This window comes from Ovis canadensis, chromosome 24 (genome assembly GCF_042477335.2).
Source record: "Ovis canadensis isolate MfBH-ARS-UI-01 breed Bighorn chromosome 24, ARS-UI_OviCan_v2, whole genome shotgun sequence".
Taxonomy (NCBI): Eukaryota; Metazoa; Chordata; class Mammalia; order Artiodactyla; family Bovidae; genus Ovis; species Ovis canadensis.
This window is the reverse complement of record NC_091268.1, coordinates 16846524-16867167: the sequence shown is the minus strand read 5'-3', so window position 1 is coordinate 16867167 and position 20644 is coordinate 16846524. Positions and strand designations below refer to the sequence as shown.

General features: G+C 63.2%; 3 protein-coding genes across 35 annotated transcripts in view; 1 reads left to right on the top strand and 2 right to left on the bottom strand.

Annotated features, from left to right (window-relative positions):
- TSC2 (TSC complex subunit 2) overlaps positions 1 to 1675 on the bottom strand; it is a 30842-nt gene extending 29167 nt beyond the window's left edge. For 14 of the 15 annotated variants that reach the window (XR_011252807.1, XR_011252808.1, XR_011252809.1 and 11 more), the window contains exons 1-2: positions 1558 to 1658; positions 834 to 1000 (exon numbers count right to left, since the gene is read on the bottom strand). Coding sequence is in view for 12 of the 15 variants with exons in the window: in XM_069571012.1 (XP_069427113.1) it covers positions 834 to 971 (138 nt within the window). In the remaining 3 variants the exon portion in view is untranslated. Of the gene's footprint in view, positions 1 to 833; positions 1001 to 1557 lie in introns of all 15 variants that reach the window. The other variant, XM_069571022.1, reaches the window with a different exon arrangement.
- On the top strand, positions 1203 to 7266 carry NTHL1 (nth like DNA glycosylase 1). Of its 16 annotated transcripts, none has more exons than XM_069571041.1 (6): positions 1203 to 1396; positions 2945 to 3183; positions 3697 to 3867; positions 4728 to 4887; positions 6849 to 6954; positions 7042 to 7266. In XM_069571041.1, exons 2-6 carry the CDS (start codon positions 3109 to 3111, stop codon positions 7163 to 7165), a joined length of 636 nt encoding a protein of 211 aa, XP_069427142.1. In that variant the 5' UTR covers positions 1203 to 1396; positions 2945 to 3108; the 3' UTR covers positions 7166 to 7266. The 16 variants fall into 16 exon arrangements, with proteins under 16 accessions (XP_069427142.1, XP_069427141.1, XP_069427135.1 ...); XM_069571040.1 differs by having other exon boundaries at positions 1237 to 1396; positions 3694 to 3867; XM_069571034.1 differs by lacking the exon at positions 1203 to 1396 and adding an exon at positions 1665 to 1925.
- A 622-nt stretch (positions 7267 to 7888) lies between these two features.
- NHERF2 (NHERF family PDZ scaffold protein 2) lies at positions 7889 to 19624 on the bottom strand. Of its 4 annotated transcripts, XR_011252813.1 has the most exons (8): positions 18972 to 19624; positions 16504 to 16704; positions 10529 to 11643; positions 10115 to 10296; positions 9621 to 10060; positions 9499 to 9542; positions 9090 to 9152; positions 7889 to 8856 (listed from the first exon to the last, which is right to left on the bottom strand). XR_011252813.1 is itself a non-coding variant. In XM_069571067.1 (7 exons), the coding sequence occupies exons 1-7, from the start codon at positions 19182 to 19184 to the stop codon at positions 8698 to 8700; spliced, it is 1014 nt and encodes a 337-aa protein (XP_069427168.1). In that variant the 5' UTR covers positions 19185 to 19624; the 3' UTR covers positions 7889 to 8697. The 4 variants fall into 4 exon arrangements, 3 of the variants coding, with proteins under 3 accessions (XP_069427168.1, XP_069427169.1, XP_069427170.1); XM_069571067.1 differs by lacking the exon at positions 10115 to 10296 and having other exon boundaries at positions 9621 to 9774; positions 11464 to 11643; XM_069571068.1 differs by lacking the exons at positions 9090 to 9152; positions 10115 to 10296 and having other exon boundaries at positions 9621 to 9774; positions 11464 to 11643.
- Between the last annotated feature and the right edge of the window lie 1020 nt (positions 19625 to 20644).

Here is a 20644-nt window from a genome sequence, read left to right as displayed (position 1 = left end):
TCTTTCACTTAGAAAGTTTCCAAAGTTCATCCATGCTTTTGCATGTTATCAGTGCTTCATTCCTTTTTTTTTTTGGCAGTCTCTCCGTCCTATGGATGTATCTATCACATTTTGCTGACACCTTCACCAACGGATGAGCATTTTGGTTGTTTCTGGACTGCTGCTGCTAAGTTGCTTCAGTAGTGTCCGACTCTGTGCGACCCCAGAGACAGCAGCCCACCAAGCTCCCTCATCCCTGGGATTCTCTAGGCAAGAACACTGGAGTGGGTTGTCATTTCCTTCTCCAATGCATGAAAGTGAAAAGTGAAAGTGAAGTCGCTCAGTCGTGTCTGACTCTTAGGGACCCCATGGACTGCAGCCCACCAGGCTCCTCCATCCAAGGGATTTTCCAGGCAAGAATACTGGAGTGGGGTGCCACTGCCTTCTCCATGTTTCTGGACAGGAAACTTTTGCGCAAAAATTCAACATTATTTATGGGCAAAGCACTGAGTAGGCATGTGCTGGGAGATTCCAACACACACACAAGAGTGAAGACTTATTTCTCCCAGGAACTCTCAAATTATCAGTTACACCTGGACATAATCCTAATCACCTGAGAAGACCATGGTGTTCTGGTTACATCCAGTGAAATAGATTTTCTTAACATCAACATCTGAATACTAACTCCAGTGTGCTGGACCAAGTCCCCAAGATCTTGACTTCCTGAATCTCCAGAGGAAAACCATCACCACCGTAGTGCTGGGGACAGCAGTCCCACAGAACGGGGTGACAGGTCAAACTCAGCCTTCCCTGCACCTCCCATTCAGCAGAGAAGACCCAGGCAGCTCACTCACTCTCAGGATTTCCGCGGTGATGATAAACTCAGTCTGCTTGCCCTCTGCAGACCTGGGGTTTGGCCGTGGAGTCCCCAGTCCCAACAGAATCTTGAACTTCTCCTTCAAGCCTGAATCTTTGCTTGTTGGCTTAGCCATGCTGGGCAAGGACGCACCAGAGGACTCCTCTGTGCAGAGAATCAGGCAGAGATCTCAGGGACGGCTCTGCTCGCCCTCCCCGCAGCGGACCGCCGGCCGCCCGCGAACCCTAGGTTCCCGGTGGGCACGACCTTTCTTCCTCCCACAGCCCCCGGGAGACCTCCACCACAGCCAGGCGGTCCCGGCCAGAAATAAACCCGTGAAGGGCCCGGCCGTCCGCCCGCGCCTCCTGACTCAGTGCGTGCGGTGAGGGAGGGGCCCCGGGGGCGGCCGCGGCGGGGTCCAGGGAGCCCCGACGTCTGACGTCTCTCTTCTCCCCGTGTCGGGGAGGACTGTCGGGGGGACGCCAGGAGCAGGGACCACGCCCCCGCACCCGCCCTGGACTTAAAGCCAAGGAATGCCTGGAGCTCCAGGGTCAGCCTGAGGTGGGTGCTCCCGAGGGCCGGGCGCGACACCGCGGGGTCCGCCCCCGCCGCCTCAGCGCGGAGCCGGCCTGGAGGGGCAAGAGTCCCCCGCCGCCCAGTCGGGGCTGGCCACCCCGCAGGCCGAGCCGGCGCCAGCGGCCCGGACGCCGCCAGCCACTCACCACTCGCCCCTCGCCCCGCCCGCCGCGCGCCGGGCTGTCCCGGGGCGGAGAACCCAGCACACCCCCGGCCCCAGGCCGCCGCCGGAAGCGCGACCTGCACTTCCGGCAGTGGGAGGGCGCCGAGGGCCGCCGCAGCGCTTGCTGGGAGACGTAGTCCTGGGCCGCTCTCTGGCCGGAAGGCCGGGCGAGGGTCTGGTCACGTGGGAGTGGCGCAGGGGCAGCCGGGAGGTGTAGTCCGCAGAAATCCGCCATGAACGCGGCGGGAGTGAGGATGGTGGTGACCCGCGCCCGGAGCCCGGGGACTGGGGCCAGTCTGAGGCCGGGTGGGGAGAAGGCCGCGCCGCTCCGGAGCGGAGAGGCGGCTGCAGGTAGCGCCGCGCCCGAGGTGGGGCACAGGAGGAGAGGCGGGGAAGGGAACCTGCAAGGGACTGGAGGCTGGGGTCCCGGTCGCACATGAGGGCTCCGCGCCGCGAGGGATGGTACCCAGCAGCCTCGAGCAAGCTTCTGGGCTGCACGTCGGGGGACAGCGGGGCGGGCCGTGAGTTCCCGCTTGAGCTCGGTTCCCAGTAGACGGGCTGAGTTCGTACATTCCTACTTCCTCCGCCTACATCTTGTTCAAGAAAGTCCTCCCAGCCCCACTAGCATGCCCTAGGGTATGCCACTTGCGCCAGGCTGACTGTGAGGCGCACTGGCCCTGTCCTGAGAACTGCTTCCAACTCAGAGGTCCCAGCCAGATGTTTTCTCCCCCCTGCTAGAGGATTGGTTCCTCTGAGAGAAAATGGGAAACGGTGTGACTTTTCTTACCATTTACGTCTGTATTAGGGGACCTACATGTTTCCTTGTTGAGGGCTTACTTTGGGACTCAGCGATAAGTGAGGATGATGGGGCCCCTGCCCCTTGTCCTGCCTGGATGTCTGCAGGATTGGCCAGAGGAGGATTCCCACAGACACCCAAAGCCCCCAGGGGTAAGCCCAGACAGACAGGATGACACAGTGGGCAAGAAGCATGGCGGGGGGACAGGCGCATTGTGCAGGAGCTTTGATGCCAGGGCAGTTTGGAGTTCTTCACCAGTAAAGAGGAAAACCAATGAAAGGTTTCCAACAGGAAGTCACACGACTTAATCCAGATTTTTAGAAAGCTGTCTCTGACAGCGTCGAGACTAGAGCGGGGGATGCCCTGGTGGAGGCCATCAGTAGCGTCCTCATGTGCGGCAGTGGGCTTAGCCAGAGGGGCAGCGCCATAAGGAAGGCTGACGTGGCCCGGAACGTGCCGTAGAGGCCAGAGCACCCCCGGCTATAGCAGGTGTTTGTTGGGTGATTGTTGAACAAACGATATGGGATGAGATAGCAGGTAGGGCAGCGCCCACACCTAGTGGCACTTTTTGCAGAAGGGAGGAAAAGCTACAGTCCCGTGAAGCGTCGGCGGAAGGCACGGAGACTGAGCGTGGCCTACGAGGCCTCAGAAGGTGAAGAAGGCGCTGGGGCCGAGTGTCTCCAGACACCATCCTGGCAGCCTCAGGACTGGCGGCAGCAGCTGGACAACATCCGGACCATGAGGAGCGGGAAGGACGCGCCTGTGGACCAGCTGGGGGCTGAGCACTGCTTTGACCCCAGCGCATCCCCAAAGGTAGACAGGGACCCATCTGCTGATGACCTCTTCTGAACAAGACACTCGCTTCCTCTCAGGTCTCTAGCAGGGACAGCTGGCACATCAGGGGTGTTGAGTAACATTGGCTCAGAGAGGGAGTTCCTTATACTCACTGGCCCAGAGCCTGGTCCTAAGACCAACCTGATTCCAATCCCAAGTCTGCTACCTTGTGGCTTGGGCCTTAGTTTGCTTGTCTGTGAAGTGAACCACAGCATCCTTTGCGAAGTGATAACAATAACAAGCGTAACCGAGCAGTGCCGAGCGCTGGCGTCGCGCCAGGTGCGGTTCTGTAAGCCTCACAGTGATCTTACAAAGCAGGTGCAGTTATTTTCTTCCTAAGTGGAAAAACAGACCTAAGCCAGACACCACACACGCCTCCTTGGCCAGGCCCGGGGTGACACGTGGAGATGAGTAAAGGGCTTGGCTGGGGCCTGGCCCACGGTGAGCACTGAGGACCCGCCACCACCCTGGTGGCTGTCCCTGTGCAAGCAGGTGCAGAGGTACCAGGTGCTGCTGTCCCTGATGCTCTCCAGCCAGACCAAGGACCAGGTGACAGCGGGCGCCATGCAGCGGCTACGGGCCCGGGGCCTGACGGTGGACAGCATCCTGCAAACGGACGACAGCACACTGGGAACGCTCATCTATCCTGTGGGCTTCTGGAGGGTGAGCCAGTCTGTGGCCAGCAGGCCTGGGGGCACCACTGGCTTGCAAAAGGTGTCAAGGAAGCTGAACAGGGGGGGCGGGGGCAGTCACTGGAGCAGGCATCCCTGGCTGTGAGTTTCCCCTGGAGCCCCATCCTGCCCTTGCCTCTCTGACCAGCCCACAGGGGGCTGGGCGGTGGGGCCTCAGTCCAGACCCCAGAGCTCCTTGGCCTTTCCTGTTTGCAGCCCACCCCTTCCTTCCTCCCCCTCCCCGCCCAGCCTCCTGGCCCTTCCCTTCCTCGCTAAGGCTGCCCACCCACTTAGCCCTTTGTTGACTTGGAGCCTCCCTGGAGTGCACGGCCCCGCCCCTCCCCTCCCCTCCTGTGGGGAGCAGCAGCGGGGAGTGCAGGGTGGCGGGTGGGCGGGGCTGTTTCCCCGAGGCACTGGCTTGGGCTGCAGTTTGTCAAATGGGTTTTGAATAGCCCTGTCCGCTCAGGCCCAGGATAGGAACTGTCCTGCTGGCCTGGCGGCAGCGGGGGAGCCCCAGTCTCCAGCCTTCCTTCCTGAAGGCCCAGGTGCTGTCGAGCCCAGCTGCTGATATGGCCGGCCCTTCTTAGCCTGCTTGGTCTCCCGTGGAGAGTGATGGGGCAGGGGGACTCAAACCAGACCCCACACACTTGTCCTGGGGCCCAGGCAGGTGGGAGGTAGGCCTGCGCTGGGCCTCCTTTGGTCTTCCTGCTGCCCTTGGCAAGCAGGTGCCTCTGACTGTGTCCTGGACCGGTGATGGGTAGCTCTGGGCACCTGGGGGTCTTCTGTGCGCCTTGTTCTCCCCAGTCGGGTAATACCCCTGACCTCCAGGGCTCACCCCCCGCAATCTTACAGAGCAAGGTGAAGTACATCAAACAGACCACTGCAATCCTGCAGCAGCGTTACGGTGGGGACATCCCAGCCTCCGTGGCAGAGCTGGTGGCGCTGCCCGGTGTCGGGCCCAAGATGGCGCACTTGGCCATGGCGGTGGCCTGGGGCACTGTGTCAGGCATTGGTGAGTAGAGCGCAAGCGAGGTGGGAGTGGCCGGCTCCAGGCTTGCTGGCTGCTGTTGAGGTTCCCCACGTCCCCAGCTCAGGTCTCCTCGTTCACAACTCAGCCCAAAGGGTCAGGAGCGAGGCTGCCCTACCCAGAGACAGGTACTGATGGGAGGAGCTCCTGTTTGCCAAGCACGTGTGGTGGGCTGAGCCCCGGGAGAGGCCCACGGCCGACTCGGGACTGTTCCGCGTGAGCGAGAGAGACATCAGACAGCTCCTCACTCGAGGGTAGGAACGCTGACGGGGCATGCAGGGCGCCGCTGGAGCCAGCCTGGTCTGGGGCGTCTGGAGGACTTCCTAAGAAGGTGACAAATCGTCCAAGAGCCGAGTGGCGAGGCGGGCTGGCCGGGCCAAGAGGAGGAAGTGCGGTCCGGGCAGAAGGAACAGCATCTGCAGAGCCACGGGGCCGGGGAGAGGCCAGAGCAGGAGCTCGGGGAGATGAAGCCCCGGGGGTGGGGGCGGCCCTTCCTGGAATCCTCTCCTGGGTCCTTGTGGCGCATCCTGGCCCTGGAGGAGCTCCAAGTGGAGAGACCCTGGCATCTGTCAGGGTGGGCCGGCCTCCTCAGATCTTTGCCCAGTGGGTTGGGGCTTCCGAGGCCTCACGGCACAGGCCCAGTCAGCCTGGGAACCAGGCCTTGACCCGTGACCTGTTGTGTGCCCCCACCCTGGCACTTCTCAGGGACTTGTGCAGAGGAGCCAGGAGAGGCGGTCAGGAATGCCCCAGGGCTCCTGTGGCTGGTGCAGCCCGCCCCTGGGCTGGGGACCCCTTCCCGGCACTGCCCATGGGAGGAGGAGGGCCCCGCCCCCACACATACCCCTGCCCCCCAGGCAGGCTCTCAGAAGCCCTGACGTGCAGGAGCCCGGCCAGGGCAGAGCCCCCCACCCCCACTGGGCTCCCGCGGCTGGCAGACACTCAGCAGACACTTGAGCTTCTCCTGGCGTCTGTCCTCAGCTGCCCGTGTCCAGGAGTGGGCGGGCGGGTCTGTGGGGAAGGGCCCGCTCTCAGCTGGACTGGTGGAGTGTGAGAACCGAGTGCTTCATGGTTGTCTGTGGACCCGGCCAGCTGCAGGGTGACCCTGGCGGGGGCTGGGCACCCTCCCAGCCTGGTGACCCTGGGCAAGGCACTTGGCCTCTCTGAACTGGGCCACTAAGTGGGGGAAGCATTTGCTCCCATTAGCAGCCCAGAGGTGCAGAGCCCTCTTGGACCAGCCCCCCAGGGGGCTCACAGTTCGGTGCAGCCCTGGGTAACTTAAGGGAGCGGTCACTTCCATGTTACAGAGAAAAAAGCTGAGCCTTGGTGACCCCAGGGTGTGACTTCTTCATTCACCTGCTCTCCCTGAGCCCCAGGGATGCCCATCACAGCTGTTGGGGGAGGGCTGAGTCTTTTTCCAGGCAGCTAGCAGCAGGGAAGTGAGCTGCTGCAGGAACACACTTTCTCGCTTTCTCTTGGGCAGACACAACGGCGAGGAGGAGGCAGGGATCACATCTGGTGAGGGGAGGGGGCCCCACCGAGCAGGTGCTCTGGCCGAGCCCCCAGGTGGCTGGTCGGGAGCAGGGGCTGCGGCCAGGTGGACGACAGCTGCAGTTGTCCTGGCCACGCTCGCCGCTCCGTCGCTGACGGTGCAGTGGCAGGTGCTGTCTCTGCGGGCCGAGCTGCTGCCATCCAGCCTGGCACCACAGCTAGTGCCAGTAGGCACTGCTGCCTGCACCCTGTGGCCAAGACTTCTGGGTCTGGCTTCAGCCCCTGCCCAGCCACAGGCCCAGGCAACCCTCTGTCAGGCCTTTGCAGTTCTGGGCCCTCCTCAGAAGCTGGGGGGGTCGGGGAGGGGCCACGGGGACCCCCCACCCACCCACGGGCAGGGATGGGCAGTCTGGCCCAGTGAGCCTGCCAAGTGTTCACCCTGCCCCATTTCTAAGCAGCAGTGGACACACATGTGCACAGAATCGCCAACCGACTCAGGTGGACCAAGGAGGCAACCAGGTCCCCAGAGGAAACCCGAAGGGCTCTGGAGGAGTGGCTGCCCAGGTGTGCCCACCCCCAGGATGGGGTGGAGCGGGCTCCCTCCGGTGGGCTCCCTCCCTCCCTCCACACTGATGACTCCCACCCCCACAGGGAACTGTGGAGAGAAATCAACGGCCTGCTGGTGGGCTTTGGCCAACAGACTTGCCTGCCCGTCCGCCCACGCTGCCAGGCCTGCCTCAACCGGGCCCTGTGCCCAGCTGCACGGGGACTCTGAGGGCCTGGGGCCTCTGCCCGGCGCCACTCTGGCCACTGTCTGTCTGTGCCTTTGCTGGGGAGCCGTAGCCTGTTTATAATAAAGCTTGGGGGTTGTTTGCAGTTAGGGTCTGGCTGAGTTGTACTGGGGCGGGGGCGGGGGGCAGGCTGGAAAGCACACGCGTGAGCTGTGTGCACACCCATGCTCACATGTGTCTGGAACAGGGCGGCCTGGGAGGCTGGGATGGGGACGTGACGATCTGGGCTGTGTGCTGGGGCGGGGGTCGTGGGAGCCAGCTGCAGCCAGCTGTCTGGAAGCCCGCAGGGGACACCAGCTGCTTCCCTCAGCAGCTGGCTGGGGACCTGGGAACACGCCCCCTCCTGAACTTGTGCCCCAAGAGCCTGGCTCCCGCCTCGAGGCCCCGCCCCCGGTGTTTACACAGCCACCTGGCCTCATCCTAGGATGCCAGCAGGCCCAGGCAGGCCAACACAGGGCAGAGGCCTGACCTGCATGCTCCTGCAGGGGGCTGGGGCCCAGTCTGGTAACAGGAGGGCAGGGCTCCGAGGCACAGGGGTCGCCAGTGCGCTGGGAGGGGCCAGGCAGATGGATCTGGGGAGCGGAGGCTTAGGAAGGGGGCTGTGTGCCTCAGCTGGGTCTTGGGCCGTTGCGGGCTGCCGCCTCCCTGCCTGGACCATGGGCCCCCAGCCCCCCACACGCAGACTCAGGAAGGACAGACAGCCAGGGTCCAAGGAAGGCCTGTTTATTCTGAGGGCGCGCATGCGCTATGGCTTGTAGGGCAGACAGCGATGTCGGTCGGTGGGTCAGGATCTGGGCAGAGGGAAGGCAGATCGGGGCTCCTCCCGGGAGGCTCCCGGCAGGGGCCAAGCCCAGAGCCTGGGATCCTTCCTGGGGGCTTCCCTGCAGGCATGAGGGGCCTGTCCAGAGGTGCCCTCCTCAGGGGCACGGGGCCTCCATCCTCAGACCGCCCACCCCAGGACAGGGCAGAGGGCATCTCTCAGAGCCCCTGCCCTGAAGCCTGCGAGCCCCCAGCCCTGTCCCTGGGACTCCCACTTGGAATGGCTGCTGCTGAGGGGGTTGGGGGGGAATGGTGTGCAGAGAAAGGTTTGTTTTATTGCAAGTATTTAGAGAGCACGTCCTGAGGGGGTGGGGGCGGGGCTCTGCTATTAAGTGGAAACATATGTGGAGCTAGAGATCCTTCTGGGGAAAAAAAAAAGCAAAAACACAAATTCCTGTAAGTCAGCAAGCCCAGGCAGTCAGCACGGCGGCCAGCCCGTGGGTCACCACCGCCCCTCCCCCCTGGCCCTTTCCCCCCCCCGCCCCTCACTGTCTCTCTGGGTCTCTCACATCTCGGGGGCTCCCTCTGCCCATCTTGTGGCCACACTCCCCTAACACCCTGCGGGTGGTGGTGGGACCACCCCAGCTTAGGGGTAAGGATGCCCCCTGCAGTCCACCGGGGCGTGGGGAGCTCTGGGCAGTCCGAAGGGCAAGGCCCAGGCCCGTGGGGAAGAGCCGGTGGGGAGCAGGCAGGGGGCTCAGAAGTTGCTGAAGATCTCGCGCTTCCGGTTCCAGTCCATCTGTGGTGCCCGCTTGTTGACCCTGGTGGCTCTCGCCTTCTCCTTGGCCTCAGCTGCTGTGGGGCTCAGGTGAAGGCCGCTCTCCTGAAAAGGGTCTCGCTTCCACGTGCTGCCATCCTAGGGGTGGACACGGTGGGCAGGTGGCCAGTGAGCCCTGGACCCCAGCCCCCAGGCAGGTGGCCCTCCCCAGGGAGCTGGCGCCAGAGGCCACCTGGCAGCAGGCCCAGGAAGGCTTCCTAGAGGCGGCGGCCTCACGGCTCAGGCTGACAGCTCCACAGATGCCCGCCCCCAAGGCCTCAGGCCCCCCAGCATGTGAGCAGCAGCACTGGAGGTGGAGGGGCACCCACTACCTCAGTGTCCTTGTCTAAGCCGGGCAGGTCACTTCGGGACGAGCACACGGAGCCACCATTGAGCTGGGAAACCAAGGGTAAGGTGTGGCTTCAGGGGCCCACCCAGGAGACTGTGCACACGTGCACACATGGACACAAGTGTGTGCACACACGTGCACACCCCAGAGCTGCATTTACTCCTGCATCTGGCAGTGGCACTGAGCCTTGACTGCAAGCTGGAGGTGCCCGAGTGCCCTGTGGGGTGGAGTGCGGCTGGGCCCGGACAGGACCCAAGGGGCCTTAAAGCTGGGAGTGACAGGGCCGGGCTCAGTGTCACGACCATGTGACACCAGGACTGAGGTCTCAGGAGGGGCTCCCAGAAGTGCCCCTGAGGTCCCCGAGCCCACCCTGTCTGCTCCCACCCTCTCACCTGGGCCGAGCTGGTCCCGTTGGTGACCGGCGATGGCAGTGGACCTGTGGGGACAGTATGTAACTGACCACTCGGGTCCCCGATGCTTCACCCCAGCCCTGGGCCCCAAAGCAGCCGCTCACCTTCCACATGCTCCTCGGTGGGTGTGACCCGCAGCCGCTTGAAGTGTTCATCCGTCTCGGGGTCCACCACCAGCAGCTGGGCCTCGTCCTCCCGCGCCTTGATGCTGGCCACCACCTCTGCATGGCGCAGCCCCTCCACATTCTGCCCGTTCACCTGCCACCAGCACAGGGTCAGTGCTGCCTGGGGACTGGTCCCCACCAGCCCCCCCAAGCCACCCGGACAGGTGTGGCATCAAATATTCATCAGTGCCGTCACCAGCTGCAGCACCAAGAGGAGCACCAGCTCAGGTTCCCGGAATCTTCCTCCTGCAGAGGACCTGGGGCCCAGGCACACAGACGTGGATAGATGCACACAGACACACCTACAGGCACGCAGGTGCAGACACACAGATACACGCGGACACATACAGGTGCACAGGCACGCGCACACACGGACACACCTACAGGCACGCAGGTGCAGACACACACAGATACACGCGGACACACGGACACACCTACAGGCACGCAGGTGCAGACACACACAGATACACGCGGACACACATACGGACACACCTACAGGCACGCAGGTGCAGACACACACAGATACACGCGGACACATGGACACACCTACAGGCACGCAGGTGCAGACACACAGATACACACATACAGGCGCACAGACACACATAAACAGACACACCTACAGGCACACAAGTGCAGACACAGAGATACACACACATACAGGCGCACAGACACACACATAAACAGACACACCTACAGGCACACAGATGCAGACACACACACAGATACACGCGGACACATACAGGTGCACAGGCACCTGCACACACATATGGACACACCTACAGGCACGCAGGTGCAGACACACAAATACACACATACAGGCGCACAGACACACACATAAACAGACACACCTACAGGCACACAGGTGCAGACACACAGAGATACACACACATACAGGCGCACAGACACACACAGATAAACGGACACACCTACAGGCACGCAGGTGCAGACACACACAGATACACACAGACACATACAGGTGCACAGATGCACACGCACAGATAGATAGACACGGACACACCTACAGTCATGCAGTTGCAGACATAGATACACTCGAACATGCACAGGTGCGCGCACACACATATGGACACACCTACAGGCATGCAGGTGCAGACACACACACAGATACACACAGACACAGGCGCACAGACACAGACACACCTACAGGCATGCAGGTGCACACACACAGATAAGTACACACAGACACACAGGCCTGCAGGCGCACACACATAGATAGATACACATGGACACACCTACAGGCACACAGGTGCAAACACACAGATACACATGGACACAGGTGCACAGGCGCACATGCACACACACGGACACACCTAAGGCATGCAGGTGCAGACAGATAACACAGGAACACACCTACAGGCACGCAGGTGCAGACAGATACACAGGGACACATACAAGTGCACAGACATGCATGCACACACACAGATAGACACGGACACACCTACAGGCACATAGGTGCAGACACAGATATACACGGACACACCTACCGTCACGCAGGTGCAGATACACAAGGACACACACAGGCACACAGACGCACATGCACACACACACATAGACACGGACACACCAGGCATGCAAGGGCAGACACACACACAGAGATAGATACACATGGACACAGCACGCAGGCACAGACACATATACACACGGACACGGATAGGCAGACACGTAGGCGTACACACACACACAGGCACAGACACACAGAGGCACGCACAGCAGGACACAGGTACACACGGGGCAGCCCGCTCCCCGCAGCCCCAGTGGCAGGTACCTCTATGAGTCGGTCCTGGGCACGGAGACCAGAGTGGGCAGCAGGGGAGCCGGGGTCCACTGAGCGGATGTACTGTCCAGGCCGGGACTTGTCGCTGTGCAGGTTAAACCCGTAGCCCTGGGGGCCCTTCCGTAGGTGGCAGAGCCTTGGGCGCAGCTCCCTCAGAGGCCCGTTGGCATCCTGCAGGCGTCGGGGACACCTGGTGAGGTTCCAGCTCTGACCTCCTCCCACCTGAGAGATGCTGACGCCCGAGGCCTCCAGCCCACACCCACCCCACACCCCGCTGGGTGCCAAGGCAGCGCTTGGCCTCATACCCCCACCTGACGGTAGCCCCTCGTCTCAGAGACCCGTCCTGGGGTGTGGGGGTGCTTAGGCCACCTACGATGATCCAACTTTGGGATCTTGGACAAAGGCTTGGTTTCCAAACCCCCAGTGGACCTGTGATGCGATCAAAGGCCTTACAGTGGGATTGGGAGAATCCACTGGGTCGAGGATAGGGCTGGGCGCAGACCCGAGCCGAGGAGGGAGCAGGCGAGGTGAGCTGCCCCACGTCTCTGTTCCAGGAGGGCAGCCCCGCCTGTTGTTTACTCCGAGTGTGGGTCTGCTGGGGTAGGGCTCCAGCTTTGTTTACACTCCCACAGGTCTCCCTGGGGCTGGTGGCAGCAGCTGCAGCTGTGTTTGCCTTCACATTCCAGAGCAGCTGGAGCAGCCCCCATCCCCACACGCTGGAGCCCAGTGAGCAAGCAGAGGGGCCTGCCTCCCACCTGCCCCTCTGACCCCGGGGGCTCCTGGTGCCCTGAGGGTGCCCACCCACACCCAAGGGCCCTGCCTCCTTTTACCTCTGGCATCCTGCAGTAGGGCTATGGGCCAGGGGGTGCAGGGAGCCGTGCAGGCAGGGGCCAGACCCCAGGACCCCACCGGGGCCTAAGGCAATGACCAGTGCTGAGTGGCCAGCGACCGCGACGCTCAGTCTAACATGGCGGTGGCCGGAGGGAGCAGGCGGCCAGCAGCTCAGGTTTCCCCAGCGCTTAGGGCTCAAATGTGCGTGCAGGGGCGGGGGTGCTCACCGGGGCCTGGCCTTCCACCTCCCTGTGTGTGGCCAGGGACACTGGGCCAGGTGGGGGGCCACACTTGGGAGAGCCAGCCTCCAAGCCTCCAAGCTCACCCCAAATCCCCCAAATCTGACTGTGGCCACCCTGCCGTGGAACCAAGAGTGCCCTTCCTTACAGGATGGTACCTTGCCCCAGCATGTGGGCCTTCCTACCGGTGGGGAACACCTTCCAGTCCAGCCTGGGCCCCTCCTCCAGGGGCCCGTTCCTGATCCCCAAAGAGTCCCTGATCTCCAAAGCCCCCCAGGAACCCCTGCTGCAGGCCACCATCTGCCCCAGAAATTCCAGGGGCTGGGGCTGCTGCTCCTCCATCCTCCAGGGGATCGGCCGGGCAGACACCCAGGTTCTCCAGGACCCCACAGACTGGGCCCTCTCCAAACACAGCTGCAAGCACAGGTGTGTGGCTCTGAGGCAACTCTCAGGCTGGGGCTGTCAGACCACAGGTTCCGAGGCTGGCCAGGGCCGTGTGGGACCCTGGACGTGTGACATGACCACACCTGGTAGGTGGACGCGGGCCCAGATGGCCGAGGCACCTCACACAGTCACAGAGACCAGACATCCAAACACAGGCGTGCAAACAGGCTCCACAGACCCCTGCGGTGACCTGTGGTGTGAGAGACAGCCCTCCCCTGAGGCTCTTCCCACACCCTCCACAATGGTTCCAGGCCGAGGTTTTTCAAGGCCCCCAAACAGGAAGCAGGACTAGGGGGCATCCGGGGCCATGAGGCCAGACTGAATGCAGTCACTTCCGGTTCGAGACCACACTGGCCATCTCCCTGGCTAGACCCAGGACAGCCATCTCCCGCCACTAACACTTGGCCCACATCCCTCGCATTAGGATCAGGGTCCAAGGAGCACCAGACTTGGCACTGGACCCTAGGGCTGGGGGGCTGCAGTGGCCGAAGAGTGAGGCCAGTGGCCTGGGCACCCAGAGGGAGGCCCCGGGAGAGGCCCAGCGCAGCAGGCTGGGAGGGGGTGCAGGCTGGCCCAGCGCATTGCTCGCATTCCTCTCTCCAGCCTGGCTCAGAGCTCTTCCTGCAGCCTCCCAGCTGGGCCCTTGGGCTTCCAGGGGCTTCCAAGCCCCAGTTCCAAACAGACTGCCCCTGAGCTGGACAAGCGCTTGACTCCCAGCCCTGCCTGTGACCAGTCCAAGAGGCTGGCATGGGGGTAACTCTTGGAGCCAGGCTCTACACCCCCCCATATGGTGACTCACCAGCCCGGGCAGAGAAAGGCCCCCATTGTTGCTCAGGGTCCAGCCTGCTCACACCAGGGTGCCCAGGGTCCCCTCTGCCAAGCCTGGGTGCCAGAGACTTAAGCTGGGTGCTATTGACCTCACTGCCCACCCCGCCCCCAACCCGCCTGACCTGCACAAGCCCCCGAGACGGGCTCTGTGGAGGGGCTCCCGGGGCCGGGGCGGATGGCACGGCATTCCCAGAGCGGGCCATGGGAGTTGGGACAGAAGCGTCGGGCAGGGCGTCCAGCTGGAGTGGCCTGAGCTCTCGGGCCAGCACAGCCTGCCACCCCATTTATCCACCTCCCACTGTGGCCCAGGCTCCCCAGGGACGGGTGGGGACATGGGGCTGAGTCACTTTGGGGAACAGGGTGGTGACTGAGTCCCCCTCCCTTGCTCAGGCTCCAGCCCGGCGCCCCCTACCAGCCAGGTTTCCGTCCCAAGAAAGGAAGGAAGGAAACTGCTGGGAGGCCCTGCCCTGCTCCCAGGACCCAGGGTTGGGGAGGCCAGGAGGCCAAGGAGGGTACCCTGGCCGCCAAACAAGAGGGAGTCCTGCTGCAGCTCCAGGTGGGGGGCAGGGACCAGGAACCAGGGGCCCCCCCAAAGCCTACCTGTAAGCCCTGCACGCCCTGCAGGACCCTGTCCCCTCACTCCCCCAAAGGCCTCCAGAACTCAGTGTGAGGGGAGGTGTGCCTGGGGCCTGTCACACCCCCACGGCTGGCACCGCCCGCTGCCCCATCTCTGATGGAGGCGGGCCCCCATCACCGCCGTCAGGATCAGCTGCACCGCAGCTGCAGCCACCCCAGCACAGCCCGAAGCAGGGCTGAGTCACCACTGACAGCCTTGACAGGCCCCCGCGGGGAGGGCCTGCCGCACCAGTGTCCCCCACCCCCCCTCCCGCACCCCTGCCCAGGGCGGGAGGAAACTGAGGCTGCGAGAGTCAGAGGGGCCCTCCCTTCCACAGGGCAAGCCACCATCTGGGTCCCGCAAGCCACGCCATCGGTTCTCCGATCCCACTGCCATCGGGGCTCCACCAGGGCAGCCCTGTATACGAGCGCTGTCCAGGCAGGCTCCCTGACGGCCCACAGGGGCAGAAGCTAAGCCTGGTTTGTGGAGGTCGAAGAGCCCCCGCCCCTCCTTCCCATGCTCTGAACTCTGCCAATTAAATCACGGCTCGCTGGTTGGGGGGGTGGAAACCAAGAGACCCTGTCCTCAGGGACTCCCGTGAACTGAAGCCCCATCCCCAGGCCAGCCCCCACCATGGAGGGACCTGCCAGACGGGCCCCACTTTGTTCCTCTAAAAATAAATCCAGAGGAAGACCCCTCCTAGGGCTTCCTGCAGCCCCCAGAGCCTGAAATAGTGGAGGGGAAAGGTCCCACCCAAGGACAAGGTGCCTCCCCATCCTCCAGATAAGGCCTGAGGGCAGCTTTTTCCACAGGAAGGTGAACTCAGCCATTTGTGTCTAAGTCAATGGATAAACGCCCAGGGCGCTTCCTCCTGGGGGTGAGGTGCCCTGGGAAGGAGGGAGGCTCCAGCTCTTAGGTGGGGGGGGGGGTGCTCAGCCAGCACGCTGCGCCAGGGCTCCCCTGAAACTACAAACCTAACCCTTAAACCCCTACTGTGGTCTTCAGTGGCCCCAGGGCAAAGTCCAGATTCCAGGACTTGGCACTGTGGCCCTAACCAACTCCCAGCCTGCCCTCGAGCCACAGAGAACAGAAAGGGTGGCAGGGGTTCATGCCCATGCCTGTGCCCAGGCTCCCCCCTTCCCCCCACTGGGAATGCCCTTCCCCCAGAGGAAGCCCGAAGCCCCCCAGCACCCAGGTCACAGGCCCAGCAGCTTGCCATGGAGACAGCCAGGGGAGGGCAGGTGTCAGGGCCCCCTGGACACCCAGAAACTGCCCTAGGCCAGTGGCTCTCCAAGTGGGGCCTGGGGAACCCCTTGGCTTGAATCCTTCTTTAAGAGGTTTTTTTTTCTTTCTTTTTTTTTTTTAATAAAATGAGGCGGCAGGACACGAAGGCAGTACCATGGGGCTTCCGGGAGGTCTGGACAAGCAGGCTCAGCAGAGCTCTGCATGCCGCCCCAATAGGGCCACCCGTCAGGCCTGGCTACCCAGCGAGAGGCAGAACTGGGCTGCCCCCACACGAACCCCCAGCTGCTTCCCAGCTGACTTTTCCCAATCTGAAGGGGGCAGCGAGCAAGGGCAGGTGCCCCAGCCCCCACAGACCACCACTGAGCTCAGGACCCTGCCTGGAGAGTCTTCTCAGTCCTACAGAGGAGGGCCAACCCGCTCCACAGCTGTCACAGCACAAGCAGGCTCCTCATATGGACGGACAGAGAGACAGACACCCAACACAGGCACAGAGCTGAGCATCCTCAGTCTTGGGACATCCCAGCAGCCCCTCCCCACGTCCCTCAGCCCCCAGGCCAGGGAGGGGGCAGCTCGTCAGAGTGACCTGTCCTTCCTGGGACAGCAGCTCTGACGAGCATCCCAGGGGAGAGGGCCCAGACAGGGGCGGGGACAAAAGCCAGGCTACTGGACTGCAAGGGCTGAGAGCACAGGCTGAGGGCAGAAAGGGTGGCTCCAAGTAGCCAAGCGGGTCATCAGCAGGGGCGGAGAAGGGGCCCGGGGGGGCAGCGGAGGACAAGACGGTGGTGTGGATGAGGCCAGGATCGTCGCTGTGAGCAGAGCCCACTGTACCTCCTGGGTGGCCTCGGAGCTGAGGCTGCCCGCTCGTGCCCAGTCTGGCTTCGGCTCCCAGGGGTCATGGGCTGGCGGCAGCCCTCGCCGGGCCATCTCCTCGGTGCAGGTCAGCTGCCGCCGGCGGAGCTCCTCGTCTGTCTCCTTGTCCACCACCAGCAGGCGCGTCTGCCCCTCCACGGCCTTGATCCTCTGCACCACCTGGGGTAGGCGAGTGTGGGACCGAGTCACGGCCGGCACTCCAGGCAGCACAGGGCAGCGGCCCCACCCCGGGCTGGCCCAGGGTGGCAGGCAGGCCACGAGCCCAGGCAGCGGTGGGCGGCTGGACTGAGAGGCCCGCTGGCCCCACCCCCCACCCCCGGCTCCAGCAGCTGCCTCCCTCTTCTCCCGGGGCTGCAGGCACCAGGGCCCAGGCTGCAAGGGCCTGGGAAGTGACAATGACCGTGTTCGGCTGGGCTTCAGGTTTTCAGTCTGCGGGTATGTGCCTGTGTATGGCCTGCAGCCTGCAGCCTTCTAGTTCAAGGTGTCTCTAGGTCTGGGTTTGAAGGGGAGAAGTGACTCCCTGGGTCCCAGGCTCGGGGTCTCTGTGCCTATCTCTGTCTTTCCAGGAGTGGAACACGGTCTAAACTTCCGCCTCTAGGCCTTCTGTTCTCTTCCAGACCACGACCTTGAACTTGTTCCTGCTAGAGCAGCGGGGAGACCACCTGGGGTCCTGTGGCAAGGCGCCTACTCAGGTGCACACCCACAACCCAGAAAGCGGGATTCAGAGGCCGTAGGCAGAGGTGGGCAGGGGTAGGTGTCGTTACGCAGTGTCTGTGACGTGTCTAGAGCACGTGCAAGACCATACCTGCCAGTGTGTGCCTGCAGGAGGGCAGTGCCCACTGGGCATTGGTTTAGGGAGGGCAACACCCAACCCCTCCCCAAGGCCTCGGGAAGGACCGGTGGGGCCCAGTAGATGCTATCAAAAGAGGAGGGTCTGAACCGGGCCCGTCTTTGCCCCAGCCCTCCTCTACACCTGTCTCTCCCCATCACTCCCAGAGTCACAGGAACCCTGGACCCCGATGCTTCCTGACTGTGGGACACGGACGAGTCACACAGTATCTCCAAGGATCAGTTTTCTCATCTGTAAAATGGGAACTGGAACTGTACCTTCTCCCTGCCAAGACAGTAGGAAGGTCTCACAGGGTCCTGTGTCTGAGGTTCCTAGAGACCAGCACCCCGGGAGGCCTGGGACAAGCAAGCTTCACTCTTGGGGCAAAGGTGGCGACAATGATTAAACAGAGGCCAGGCCCTCCCCATGGCCTGTCCATCCAAGCTCTCAGCCCTGACCCTCACCCTCCTTCAGCAAACAGTCCATCCAGCTGACACTCTGAGTAGACGACAGAAAGACAGCTGACAAGGGGAAACACAAAACCTCCAAGGATATAAGCAAAGGGCAGCTCCCAGCCCAACCAGGAGCCAGTTTATGACTCTCAAGGCCCAGGGCTGGCCCTGCAAAAGGTGGGGTGAGGGACACAGAGGACCCTAAGTAGAAGGGGTGAAGAAGACTGGTCTTGAGCCATGTGAGTCACTGGACACCCCCTGGGGGTTAGAACCTGCAGAGAACCTCCTTCTGGCCTTTATCTTCCACTGCAAGAGGCAGGGGCTGCAACCTGCGATCCCAGCCAGGCCTCCCAGCAGCCTCTGAGGACAGGAATGTGTTGCTACCAGCGGCAACTCCCACCAGGATCCAGACACCCTGGGCCAGGACACACACTAGTACACCAGGCTGCAGACACACACAGAAGAATACACACAGCCCGGCCGGCAGACACACAGCTGGGACACATATACACGCAGCCACACACAGGAGGATACACACACACACACACCCCAGTTCACACACCTCCAGGAAGGCAGACCTGGACACACACACGCACACATCTAGGGGTGCAAACCTATATAATCACGTGCACACAGTCCAGCACACACACTCACTCAACTGATGCGCCCACACACAGGTGTGCCCTCGCATTCACACACGCACATATATACACGCTGGGTGAAAAGCACCGGGGTCCCAGGCTCACGGAGACCCCCGAGGTGCCAGCTCCTCCACACACTGCCCTGCGCCGGAACAAGACCAAGAGCGAAGAGCCAGGACTGAGACCCGCAGGAGCCGCAGTGCGGGCCCCTCCCTTGCCAGGATCCACCCCCCTCGGTGCAGGACCGACCCGGGTGGAGGAGGCGCGGAAGGAGGCCGGCCGCCGCGGCCTCGGGGGCCACGTCCCCCGCCTCTCCACGGGAGCCCACAGAGGCCCTTGTGCGATCCCCTCCTGCCTCGGAGAAGGGACGGAGGCCTGGGCGCAGGCAGCACCGAGCCCGGTGGTCACCGGCGCGCGGGGCAGGGACGCGCGCTGGGGCTGCGGGGTGGGGGTGCGCGGCGGGTCTGCGGGCCGGCGGGCCGGTGGCGGAGCGCAGACACCCACCTGGTGGTGCGTCTCGCCCTCCACGTTGACGCCGTTGACCTCGACCAGCCGGTCTCCGGCGCGCAGCGCGGCCGCCTCGGCGGGGGAACCGGGCTCCACGCGCCGGATGAACTGCCCGCGGCGGCCCTTCTCCCCGTGCAGGTGGAAGCCGTAGCCGTGCTCGCCGCGCACCAGGCGACACAGGCGCGGCCGCAGGGGCTCTGGTGCGGCCATGGCCCCCGCTGCCCACCGGCCGGCCAAGGGCTGGCCACGGCGCTCACGCCCGTCGCAGGGCGGGCAGGGGCGCTGGGGCGGCGCGGAGGCGGCGGCGTCGCTGAGGACCCGGTGGCGGCCTTGGAGGCTCCAGCTCGGCTCGGCTCCCGTCGCCTCCGGTTCGGGCTCGGGCTCTGGCTGCGGCACCGCCCCCGCGCCCGCCCCTTCTCCGCCCCCTCCGCCCTGCCGCCCCCGCCCCGGGTCCAAGCCACCCTGGCCATTCCCCTGCCTCGGGCCACGCCAGCCCAGGGAGGCCGGGAGGAAGACTGCAGGGTCAGGGGACCCCCCGAATCACCACGACCCCTATATCTAGCCCCCATTCTGGGCAGCTTCCTATCCCAGTAACACTGGGTGAGTGCTGACTTTGCGACCCGGTGGACTGTAGTCCGCCAGGCTTCTCTGTCCATGGGATTCCCCAGGCAAGAATACTGGAGTGAATTGCCATTTCCTTCTCCAGGGGATCTTCCCAACCCAGGAATCGAACCCGTATCTCACGTCTGCTGCATTGGCAGGTGGGTTCTTTACCACTAGTACCACGCGCCTACTAAATGAACAGCACAGGAATGGAGGCAGGCCCCTGAGGTGGGAGGAGGGGCTGAGAAAGGGTCCTTAGGCTGAAGGACCCCCACCCAGGGGCCACAGGGTAAGAACAAGGGCCATGGCTCTGCCCACCCTCCTCGGGAAGCCCCCTCCCCTCTCCCATGCCCCGTTCCTCTATCAGGATCCCTCCCGTACCCAGCACCAAGTGCCCGGATGGTCCTGGAGGCAAAAAGAGGGGATTGAAACTGACCAGGCAGCGGCCCCTCCCTATATCCTGGAGGCCAGGCTGAGTGGCTTCATGGCCCTCTCCAGGAGTGTCTGTGCCTCTCTGTGCTGTGCTGGACCAGTAAACATTCCCCCTACTAGCCCCTCCCTCTAGCAGGACCCGCACTCCTGTCCCTGCCCACCCCCCGCCCGGTGGGTGACTGCAGAGGGTGAGGGAATGAATGCACTTGTCTGGCTGGAAGGAAGGGGTCTTTGCCCCTCCTCTCGACCTGGGATGAAATGCACTGACGGCTTGGGTGCCAGCTAGACCCTCCTGCCCCCGAGCCCGTCCTCCCCTCCCCTCCCTCCACCTCCTCCAAAATGAATGCCCCCTTCTCCCAACCGATGGACAACTGCTTATTCTTCGTGCGTCTCTCTGAGTACATGCTACCCGGAACAACCCTTGAGGGCTCAGGCCATTTTACAGGAAACAGGTCTGGAGAAGGAAGAGACCCATACAGGATTCAGGGGTGGGGGGTACAATTCCAAGCCCACACTCTTCAGCTTTCTCAGTCACCCATACAGGAAGCCAGCTGAGCTGCAGGCTCACCCTCAACCTGCCCCTCCCAGCCCCGCTCAGCCCCCTGAACCTACCTGGTCCCCAGGGGTCAGGCACA